The sequence below is a fragment of the Lissotriton helveticus genome, chromosome 1_1, assembly GCF_964261635.1.
Source record: "Lissotriton helveticus chromosome 1_1, aLisHel1.1, whole genome shotgun sequence".
In the NCBI taxonomy this organism is placed as follows: domain Eukaryota; kingdom Metazoa; phylum Chordata; class Amphibia; order Caudata; family Salamandridae; genus Lissotriton; species Lissotriton helveticus.
The window spans coordinates 1,034,157,430-1,034,169,927 of NC_136057.1; the positions used below are offsets into that span (position 1 = coordinate 1,034,157,430).

General features: G+C 43.8%; 1 protein-coding gene across 1 annotated transcript in view; it reads left to right on the plus strand.

The window, feature by feature from the left end:
• The window catches only part of KCP (kielin cysteine rich BMP regulator), a 622,724-nt gene that overhangs the window by 577,075 nt on the left and 33,151 nt on the right, over positions 1 to 12,498 (plus strand). The window contains exons 54-55 of the mRNA XM_078677796.1: positions 4,439 to 4,611; positions 7,603 to 7,714. Of these exons, the coding sequence (XP_078533922.1) occupies positions 4,439 to 4,611; positions 7,603 to 7,714 (285 nt within the window). The remainder of the gene's footprint in view (positions 1 to 4,438; positions 4,612 to 7,602; positions 7,715 to 12,498) is intronic.

Sequence of the window (12,498 nt, forward strand, 5' to 3'; positions counted from 1 at the left end):
CACTTACCGTGTGTAAGTGACCAGGAGCTCAGCTCCTACTGACGCGTGGTCTGCCTGCTAGCAGCCATCAACCGAAGGCCCCCAATCCTCCATAGGATAACATTGAGCCTACTCTCTCTGCACCCGGCTGCCCCTATGCCGCTGAGAGTGTAACAACTGTACTTACCTGACCCTGGGAGACCCCTGAGTCTTACCCCAGAACCTTAACTCTACCAGTCGAGTACTTACCCAAAGACCGATAACTTGATTTTCTCCATAGGGTAACATTGGCTAGTTTTCACTTGGAAATTCTTCTGTCGAATTTTGAAACTCTGAAATATTCCTTAAAAATCGTCCAAACAACAAAAACAAAATTACTCACCTGCTTTCGGGAGAGATCACAGTGCTGTATCTTTCAGCCCAGCGCTGAACCTGAAAAGTAATTATAACCGTGATTTACTGTTAACCCAATTTTCCCCCATAGGAATACATTGCCTGATTTTTGCCAGAATTTCTTCTAAGTGTCGATTTTGAGAACTTACAAATATTCCTTAAAAATCGCCTGTGTAACAAAAACCATTTCTTTCACCTATTTACAGGAAATGCACCAGGGCTGAATCCAGGATCCAGCCCTGAGTAAGAAACACATCCATAAAGTGATGTTATTGTATTTACTTAAAACTTCCCATTGAGCTCAATGTTATTTTGTGTTTAACTTGTGTTGCATATTGCAACAACTGTAACTATTGCATTTAAAGGTCAACTGCTATTTGAAAGTATTCAATTGCAACTTCTCCTTCTGAGAAAGTATTTATGATACCTACTTGTGGCATGTCTGTGTGCCACATTGCACATGTGTGCATGCACAGATGTGCATGCACACCTGAATTCGGTATTTTACCACACAATAGGATTGTGTGGTAAAATACCGACTCTTAAGGGCCTGTGGTACTGTAAAGTGTGCCACCTACATTTGTAATTACAGAATCGGTATATTTACCGATTCGGTAATTTACCGAATATGTAATTTTACCGAATCTGTAAATATACCGATTCTGTATTTTTAAGCCCCCTACATCTGAAAACCCTAATACCGGTCGGAAACGGCCGAAATCGGCCGTTTCCGACCAGTATCAGGGCTCCTACATCTGGCCCTATATATTTTTATATTTAAAACAATTGGCCTAGCGTTCAGTTCTTGAGTGTTTGAGACCATTTGCTGACGGAGTGTGTACAACAAATGCTTTACACTGTCCTCTGATACTGCCTTACTGCTCGACCAAGCTACCACTTTAGAGAGTAAGGTTATATCTAACATTAGCCTCTGCCATACCTCTGGGGACTGTGGACTCTGTGCACACTGTACTTTACTTTGGTTCAGTATATACAGAGCCACTTTCTTACACTCTGCCATCACATTTCTTCAATGAGATTAACTATCCTTACTCCCACTATGGGCCAAGATAGTCAGTGCCTCCCTGCTCCAAAGCTCTATCCCAGTCTTAAGGCTGGACAGGTTACCACTAATCTTAAAAAACCAACGGCAGACCACACTGACCTACACAACTTTTGCCCAATCTCCAACATTCCAATCCTGGCGAAGCTCATAGGGAAATGTGTCCACATTCAGCTATGTAACCACAATTCCAACTACTTGACCAATTTCAATTTGGCTTCTGCCATGGTCATAGTACAGAATCCGCTCTTACCCACATTGTGAACAATGCGCTCAAAATGCTGGATCAGAACAATTCCTGCCTTCTGATCCTCCTTGATCTATCGCCAGCTTTCGATACAGTAAAACATGACTGCTTACTCGACCTTACTGGAACATAAGATGGGGCTCTCAGGGCCCATCCTCAACTGGTTCTCATCTTTTCTCCACAATAGAACTCATAGATTCAAGGGCAATTAGTCTCTATCTAATCCCTCCTTGGTTAATCATCTGGGGGCTCCTCAAGGGTCTACACTCTCATCAACTTTCTTTAACTTGTTCATGGAACCTTTAACTGAAACTTTGAAACTATCCAATATCCATTATCACATGTATGCTGATGACAGCCAACTGTACCCGAAAGTCTCCTTCCCAGATGATATCTGGGAAGCCAGAAACTGAAAGCCAAAAACTGGCTGATGCAAAAGCATCTTTTTTTTTTTTTTACAGAGTTTTATATAGCTCGAACTTTACCCGAAGGTATCGGGTATCAGAGTGCTTTACATAGCACCAGTTGCGCTACATGAGGACACATTTTTGTTAGGCATAGGGAGATTAAGTGATTTGCCCAGAATCACAGGATGTTCAGCGTCATTGCTGAGACTGGAACCCGGTACCCCAGATTCAAGGTCGACCGCTCTAGCCGTTAGGCCAACTCCTCTTCCCAACTCCTCTCCTCAAATTAAACGGTCTGAAAATGGAATTCCTTTTAATTGCCCCACCTAAACAGTCATTTGTCATCAAAGAATGGATGAATCAGCTAACAGCTCTTAACTGCATACCACACATCATTGACTCCACAAGCTCACTGGGCATAATGCTAGACAAGAGCCTGTAAATGCAGAAGCACATTACTGCTCTCACCAAGGGAACAAACTTCCAAATGAGCGTCCTACGGAAAATAAAACCTTTTCTCCCCCCCCCCAACAACTTCAAATATACTGTGCAATCTCTGGTGATTTCCAAGTAGGACTATGGATGCGCAACCCTTTGTGACCTCCCTAGATCGAAGATGGCTCCACTAAGGGCCTCTCTTAATTCTGCTGATAGACTCATCACTGGCTCTAAAAGATCCCACCATATAACATCGGAGCTGAAATCCCTAAACTGGCTCACATATGAAGCAAGGATACAACAAACAATTGCTTGCATGCCCATAAAGCCTTAAATTCCAACACCCCTCTATACCTCACACAAAAAGTTTCACTATCTGGTGTTTACAGACCCTCCAGAAGTGGCAGCACCCTACTGCTGAAATCGCAGAAATTCCATAAAAAGAAAACTTATGATCAAGCTTTCTCGGGTATCTCTGAAAGAATTTAGAACTCCCTGCACCCTGACATCAGGATGAAACCCTCAATGATAACTTTCAAAAAGGAAGTTAAAACGCTATTGATGAACAAATTCCTGCCCTAGAACCCCCTCGCCCGACAAGCACTCAAAGACTTGTCTGCCTCTCCTTTCTTTATTACCGGACTTTTAATGATTGTATTTGATTTGGGTTTTCAGAGAGTTACTTCTTTATGCACTTTGTTATTAGATCCCCTATCTTCCTCTTCTGTGACTTTTGTAATCCATTTTCCTTATTCTTGTTCCTCTATTCTCCAGGCCTGCTCTGACACATGTCTCTCACCTCTAGTACATGCTTTGGCTCTTTATGATTATGCCTTGCTATGCCAGCCTGGAGTTTTCCTGCGCCTGTACTTTCAATCAGGGCCAGCTCTAGGGCGGTTGCGATCGGTGCCACTGCACCAGGCGCTGATTTGGGGTGGGTGCGCTATGTTCATCTTTCAAAAGCACCTAATGCCGGGTACATTGACTCAGCAGATTCCAAACATCAATAAATATGACAACTCCGGTGATTAATGTTCTTCCTGGAGAAAGACCGGAGCAATTGCAAAGAAAATAATAGAGCTATATATTTTTTGCCCAGTCTTTCGTTGTCCTAATTTTGCAAAAGGGAATCATTTGGGGAGAAATCAATTCGTATTATTAAAGAAACCTCCTAACAATGGTGTTACATTTTAAATTCTGAATTTGTGCTTTTCCAGTCCAAGGACTCAAACTGTACTGCCTACCAGTAAGGATTACAAGTGATTCCTACTCCTTTGTAGGCCTCTGTCTTATGTAACCTCTACTTCATACTGATTTGTACAAGGATGATTGTCTCTGTGCGATGCATGTGTGATGTAGAGTGTTCTTGCATCTTAAAATGGTATGAGTGGCGCTATTAAACTAAATGAATCCAAGAGAAAGTGGTTACAGATACTTGGGGGGCATTGTCAAATGGTGGTATTGAAAGAATCCGTGGCGGAGCTGGTCATTGGGGGGGCGCCAACAAACATTGTCGCACAGGGTGCCACCCTGCTTTCAATCACTCTGTTGTCTGATCTGTATACCTCCTCTCTATCGCTCAATTGTAAAGCGATCTGATACCCTCATGGGTCTTGTTCGCGCTATGTAAAACTTTTCAAATAAATAAAGAGAATTGAAGAATAAATCTATGTATGTATCTATATGTATGTGTGATTATATATATATAAACGCAATATATAAATAACATATATATGCATATATGTGTGTCTGTGTGCTTATATATACATACACACATATAATGTATATTCAGAGAAGAGTGGCAGCGGGGGGAATATTTATCTAAGTCTGTTGAACCCACACATGCAATTGAGATGATAAATAATTTCTTCTTCTGCCTGCCGATCTATTACCATTTCTTCACCATTACAGGACGAGACACCGGCCCTGATTCCTGGAATGTGCTGTCCACATTGTATTCCCCGTCCTGCCACCTGCATTGCCTTCGGAGACCCACATTACCGCACCTTTGATGGGAAGATGTTTCACTTCCAGGGCTCCTGCACCTACGTCCTGGCTGAAGATTGCGAGGGGGGCGATTTTAGGTGAACCAAGAAAGACTGAACGCGATTATCTGTAACTTGTTTGTTTTCCAGGCTTCTGACTGTTCATAATACAATCCTGTTCAGTTTAGGACGCCATAACCGGGGTTTGTAGACTGTACATCGGAAAAAAGTGCAAAGTATGCTTTCCAATGCAGCTGACAGGATGAAACACTCAGATAACTTTGATTGTTACTTGGATTGAAACTGCAAAGCTGGAAAACAGATTTGATTTCCTCATATACACATGCTAATTGGCAATTTCCACATTTGACATGGAACGTGATCAGTAACAAAACAAAAGAAGCACTGACAAAGCCAGTCAGTCTTGGGTTGCCAATGCTTGCTGGTTGCCAGTATTGGCTTTGCCATTGAAGTGCAACGGATGGGAAGAGTACAGTACGGTGAGGAAACCGAAGATGACTGAAGGGTGATGTGAATGAAGGGAAAAGAGGGAAAGAGAGAAAGTATGTGAGAAAGAGATAGACAGAGATATTGAGGGAGAAGAAGGAGGCATGACATGCACTCCCTTGTAATACTAAAGCTCAAATTCCACAGAAAAAAAGCAGAAAGAAAAATAGTTCCTTGATATCTGCAGTGGAAGGATACATACTACCAGTCAAAATGCTGGATAAAACCTAAATGCTTCAGGGTCAGGGCAAACACAAGAAGAAGAAGGAAAGTCATCAAATCATGAACAGGAAATAGAAATAGACAGAAAATCCATCCAGTCACTAGCAAGGGGCAAAACAAAACTCTAAATATGTGTAAAACATTGGTTACAAAATACTGTTATCATCTGACAGGTGAAGCTGTCTGCTGAGATGTTGCAAAGAGAGAAGGGGGGAATCTTCTATTAGGGTTTGAATCATGTGAACTCAATTTTAATATAACATGTTTTCATCAATAACTTAATGTTAATGACCCCGATTCTAGCAATTAGTAGAAGATTTACCTCAATAGCTTTATGTCTTCTCTAAACCGAAGGCCTGTCACCAATCTGAAAATGTCGAGCTGCCACAAAACACTTTTAGTTACTAAGCCTGAAGATGTTCTTTGCATTGTGGACTGTGGCCTTTGACTCCTATCCAAATTACATGCTGATGTTTCCTTGATTCAGCATCACAACATAGTGTGTTTTCTGAAACAAAAAATTGTTAAACGTTTCTCTCCTCCTGGTGGTAGCGGGAGGCAGCAGTTAGTTTAGTTTGTAACTTTCCTTGTGGTGCATATCTGCCCAATCCCAGCGCAAGAAGGTTATAGTATGAGTTATTGTAAACTGATGCTCGACTTCTTATAGGGTCAGTGAGGGTGAAGGATGTGGCGTTGATGTTAACGAGGCTATGTAGGAGAGCAAATACCGGTCGGTAACGGCCGATTTCGGCCGTTACCGACCGGTATTTGGTGTTTGACATGTAGGGGCCATCATTTTACAGAATCGGTAAATTTACCGATTCGGTAAATTTACCGATTCTGTAAAATACCGAATCGGTAATTTTACCGATTCGGTAAATCCACATGTAGGTGACACTCCTAAGAGTGCCACAGGCCCTTAAGAGTCGGCATTTTACCACCCAATCCTATTGGGTGGTAAAATACCGAATTCAGGTGTGCATGCACATCTGTGCATGCACACCTGTGCTATGTGACACACAGACATGCCCTTAGGGCATGTATGTGTGTCACATGTTACACATGCCTGTAGTTTGGGTGCTAGAGGGTGTCAAAGTGACACCCCCTGCACCCTTGCAGAATTAATACCGAATCGGTATTTCCCATTGATTCCTATGAGCTTCACAGCCCATAGGAATCAATGGGAAATACCGATTCGGTATTAACCGAATCGGTAAATACCGAATGTTACCGATTCGGTAATTCACATTTAAAAATTACCTACATCTACCACCTTCAAATTTACCGATTCATAAATACCGAATCGGTAAAATTCGGTATTTATGAGTCGGTAAATTGAAGTTACCTACATCTGGCCCAATGCTTTAACCCCTTTTTTGCCCTATTTAGACATTTGACTAGCACCCCATGCAAAGACTCACAAGGCGCATGGTAAATCCCCAGACTAATAAGCTATCTCATATGCCATGGTGGTCCAAAGCACGTCGAGAAAGATCACATTCAAGCTAGGTTTTAAGAAGAACCCTTGACTTTGTAAATGAGATGCTTTTAGATTTACTGTATGGAAATGTGCCTTACTTGGATATTCTGATAATCTTCCATGGATCAGTTACTTTCAGACATCCATCTCTTATGCTCCGAAGCAAAGCTTTTACTTTGACCACCAGGAGTTAGCATACTAATGACTGCTGTGGTTGGTCAGTAGGTTAATTTTTGTGCTACGGACGGGAAACATCCTTTACAACGAAACTTTTACCATGCAGTGCTGTTACAACGCAAGTATTACAACGAAAACCTTTACAACGCATTACACTGGGGGGCGCTCTAGGATAGGGAATAGTTTTAATTTACTATCCAACACCTTCCCTAGTGTCCACGAGGATTGGAGTTGGAATAGTAAATTAAACCATTCACTATCCAGCACCCCAAAGCGCTATGCATTGTAAAGGTTTGCGTTGTAATACTTGCGTTGTAACAGCATGCGTGGTAAAAGCATGCGTTGTAACGTCATACATCCGCTATCGACATCTGTCCGCAGACCATACCTTCCAGTGACTGTGGGTCAATTTAGGCTTTCATGCTTTAGAGTTCAGTAAAATCAACACCATTGAGTTGGTAGTAACACCTATAAAGACAGCGCTTAGAAACAATTCAGTTTGTAGTGTATGCCAGACAGGTGGACAATTTTATCATGTACAATAGACACCCATTTCAGCCCTTGGAATTCTAGATGTCCTGCGTACATAAAGATGTGTTAAGATAATGTGACTTCCAGGACATTTCAGCTTACAGTGCTTTGGCTCTTTCTTCTGCCATTGGAAGGTCTGATTATACTATTCTCTTCTTTATCTCTATTTCCAGCATTCATGTTACGAACGATGACCGTGGCCGTAAAGGCGTCTCGTGGACGAAGGAGGTGACTGTGCTAATTGGGGATGTGGTGGTGCAGCTGCTGCAGGACTGGATTGTGGTTGTGAGTAACCAGTATTGATATTGATTGACCAAATGCATATGGTAGCGTAAGTGACATCACACAACCATTAACCTTAATGAATCACATGATGTATGTGACATCATATGACCTTCGACATGGAATCTCACAAGGAAGTGATGTCACATGATTTTGACTTTCATGATCTCACAATAGTTAAGATCACTAAAGTAAAGAACTCAATCATAAGTGCACAATTAATATAAGCACAGAAGTTACTAACAGAAATGGTTTTTATGCTACCTATATTTTAATTAGGACGCTTGAACGTTATACCAGGAAAACTTTGCATATTTTCCTTTTTATTGAATGAAAAATTATATGTCCACTGGATGAAGAAGCTATATTGTCACAAAATACAGAAGAATACTGGTACAAATCCTCATATTTAATTAGTTCCCTAATGTGTACCGTAAAGAATATATGATTTGATAAATCACAAAGAGATGCATAAAAAGAGATTTAAAACACAAGAGTGTTAATGTACACCTGTACTTCATATGAGCCATATATTAAATTTGAACCATGTTATTGGCTTATCAGTGTTACTATGTTTTAATTTATTATCACGTGTAAGACACTATCACCCTGCTAAGCAGAGGTGATGATTTATTTAAATCCAACACTTTACATGTATTCGCAATAACGAACCATTATGGTTAGTTATTTCAGAAGTGTATTTTTATTACACTTTTTATTTATTCAGTTCTTTCATTTCATTGCTGAACTTATTTATTTTACAGAACTTAAAGCAAATGCACCTGCCCCGGTGGGAACTGCAGAAAGTAAACGGTGCTTATCAAGACACTGTCTGCCTTCTGTCCTTGGCATTGCTTTTGCTATCTCTGAGTCCAGGTTTTGCAAGGGTAGTGCCATGCGTTGCAAGAGGCAAGCCAGGGGGAGTAACTGCTGTCGCTGGTGACCCTTGAATGATTTGCATACTAGAAATTCGTGAATGTTTAAAAATTGGCTTCTGGTTTGGCTAGCTCCTGTTGCATATACCTTTCTCCAACTTCATTTAATGTTTTGGTCAAAGCAAAGTCACAAGGCAAAGATTTATATCAGGAAATTTTGCTTGCTGTCTGATTGAGGTAATGCTAGTGGCATAAGAAAATGTTTACCACTTTTGCTACCCTCACCACTAGACTGGCCGAAGCTTGCACCAAGTAATCCGCTTGTGTGCTGTTGGCTTGGAGTAAGTCACCTCTGTCGCTCTATCCAGCTCTTGCCCTATGTTGTGGGACCTGGCACTTCTTTTTAACTCATCAGTCCAAGGCTCTGGAGCAACTCTTGTTAAACAGCAAAAAGAAAAACACAGCTGTGCAGGTCTGCTTGGGCGAACTAGCCAATAATGCATGCATAATTTGATTATTTATCTTATGGAAAAGGACACACCGTGCTTTACCTTAATGGCATATGTGTGTTTTAAAATGTACACTGTCAGATTTCTTGGCACACTAACTCTCCCATTATGTATTTACAAATTTACAAGCAGTATCACCAAGTAGGTGCTGTATATATATTTTAATATCCTTAACATGCAGAGTGTGTGAATATAAAATAGTACAACAAGACTGGTATCAGGAAGTGAGATTATCGGTCCTGAAGAAACGTCTTTGGGTACGGCTTGAAACATGTTGACCTTCTAGAAAGGAAGGCACATCGTTACCTATACTTTCTACAGTCCTCCTTTTTAGGTCTCGGCTAGCGTAGGCAGCGCATGCGCAGTCTCGCTGGCGAGATCTTATGTCTCCAGAGTAGCGAGGCTTGAACCCGCCCCTCTTCTCCATTGGCTGGCTGCCTAAACGGCGGCCAGCCATTGGAGAAGAGGGTTCTGTGACGTCATTTTTGGTAGCTAAGCCCTGTCCGTTTCGGATTGATGGGCGTGTTTTTTTTCCATTTTTTTCTCTTCTCGAAAAACACTCCCCCCAGTCCGCAAAGGACGGGGCTTAGCTTCCAAAAATGACGTCGCCTCCTTTCCCCCACCCCTCTTCTCACCTCTTAACTGGTTTGTGCGTGCCCATGTCAAGACGATGGCCGTCTACCAGCCTGAACCGAGTAGTTGCGCGGCTGTGGGAAAATACTGCCCTCCAACATCTTGGATGCAGAGTGCTGCCTTACTCCACCAAAGAGCGGCCCGATCAATACGGCGACCCACTCTGTGTCCGATTCATGTTGAAGAGATAGTGATGAGAGCTCAGATCAACAAGGACCCAATAGGGCTCTGATGGCACTGGGGGTCGAGACTTAGCTAGCAGGGGCAGGGCCGCAGCTGAGAGAGGAGCTGCTGTCGCACCGGGGGTGTCTTTGCGTAGGAGGTGCCGAGCCGCTCCCACTTTCATTCAGCTGGATTCTCCTGCGTCGCTCATCAGTGGTGTGCGGTAAACGATGGCGACGACCGCTGGAGCCTGGTCTCCGCTCTCGGATCCCCGGCCGGAGCAGCTGAGATGAGAGCTGCTTTAGGCACGTCCGCCGCCCCCTTCCGTTTGTGACTCTTGGGACAGTCCGTTTCTGATCCCCGGCAGAATGGGCCTACTGGAACGTGTCCGCAAGGAATGGTTCATCCTCGGCATCGTCTTGGTGATCGGAGCCGCCAAGCTACAGCCCGCTAAATGCGGGAAAGGGGGTGAGTGCCGCCTTCGCCCGGGCATATGGTTAAGGGATCCCTGAACTCCCGGCAACAGCCGTGCCAGCCTGCTACGTGCCGCCCTGTGCCCAATATTCATGCGCACCCCTCCCGGTGATAAAGCTGTCTTGTTCCTCCCTCCGCCTCTTAAACGTTCAAGTCTAGGGTGCCCATGGGCTGGGTCGAAGGGGTTGGTGTAGCTGCGCTGACAGCCCGGTCACCCAGCCTGTCTTGTGTGACACGTTACACTCTGCTTGACACTCGCCGCTCTCTACTTCTGCCCCGGAGGGTGGCTGACACCAGAGTCAGCACAGGACACGCATCCTTTAGTGCTGATGTTAATGTTCAGGCAGACCGCAACTCTTTTTTAGCGTGCATCCGGTTTAGCAGCCACGTTAGGTCAAGTGCAGAAACATTTGGGTATAATAACATCCGTATGAAGGTAGATGCCGGACACACTACGGTGTTGGTCCTTCTGGACCTTACCGCAGCATTTGATACCCTGTCTCCTTCCTTCTTAACATCTCGGTTGAGGGAGGCAGGGATCTCTGGTGCGGCTCTTAACCTTCTGCACTCTTTTTTACAACATAGAGAGCAGAGAGTCAAGCTCGGCGAATTTCTATCCCCTGTTAAATCCCTGCAATGTGGGGTGCCCCAAGGGTCGGCCCTCAGTCCGACCCTATTCAACATTTATGTTGCACCCCTTGCGAGGTTAGTAAAATCTCAGGGGATGGAAGTGGTGTCATACGCCGATGACACTCAAATCATGGTGTCACTAGCTCACTCAGTCTCTACATCCGCCGCCAACTTCAGAATCTGTATGCAGGCAGTATCTGACTGGATGCTTCAGAACTCTTTGAAGTTGAACGGCGACAAAACTGAGATCCTGGTCTTTGGCAAGGACCAGGATATCTGGTCTACTGAGTGGTGGCCGTCTGCGCTGGGAACCTGTCCTTCTCCTTCCCAGTCAGCCAGAAATCTCGGCGTAATTTTTGACACCTCGCTGTCTATGACCCTACAGGTTAATCGCACGGTCGCAACCTGCTGGGGAGTTATAAAAATACTCAGGAGAATTCTTCACTATCTTTCTCTCCCAGCGCGGAAGCAGATAGTAGTGGCATTGGTGGGCTCCAGGTTGGACTACTGCAATGCACTCTATGCAGATGCCAACAAGGGGCTCACCCAGCGGCTACAAATTGTACAAAATGCTGCGGCCCGTTTTGTCCTAGCACTTCCCAATACTTCCTCCGCCACTATGGCCAGAAAGACTCTTCATTGGCTCCCTATTCAATTTAGGATCTCTTTTAAAATTCTTTGCCTAGTTTATAGAGCTCTGTCTGAAAGATCTACGCATCCTCTAAGCGCCTTGCTTACTCCCTACCAGCCAGGGAGAGCGCTTAGATCTGCTGAGCTGAACCTGTTGGTTGTCCCTCGAGCCAAAAGAGCACGATGGGGAGATAGGGCATTCTCCATTGTTGCACCAAAGCTGTGGAACTCTCTCCCCCAAGACATTAAGACAGAGTCCTCTCTCTCCTCTTTTAAAAGGGCGCTCAAAACCTGGTGTTTCGTCAAAGCTTACCCGCAATAGTTGTATAGTTGTATAGTGGTATTTTGAACAGCTGGTACCGTTTGGTTATGCGCCTTGACGCCCATTGGGCTTAGTTGCGCCATAGAAATTGCTTTTAATAATAATAATAATAATAATAATAATCGGAGGAAAAGAATCAGCGCTAGGGTGCCCTTGCCGTATCATGAGCACAGAGACCTTTGATCTAACGCAAACACGTTATTTAATACTAACCAACAAGTTATCATGCAACACTGATCTTAGGCCTAAACTCCTACAGCCTTGAATGTTATATAATGTAACTGGTCCTTTTATAAATCACTCTCACACCTTCGGGTACAGAAGTTCGCGCTATATAAAAACGCATTAAATAAATAAATGTCACTTGTCAAGGGGCCCGGGGGAGGAGAAGCGAACAGCTGCACCTTCCAGTCACGGTGTGCCGTGGCTTTGCCTCTTGTGTCTCTTCTGGGTCTGTGGAGACCTGATTAGGGTGGGGGCGGGGGGGCCTGTTACTCTGACAAAAGTGCTGAAAGCTGGGGGGTCACAATAGATTCATCACATTGCACCCAG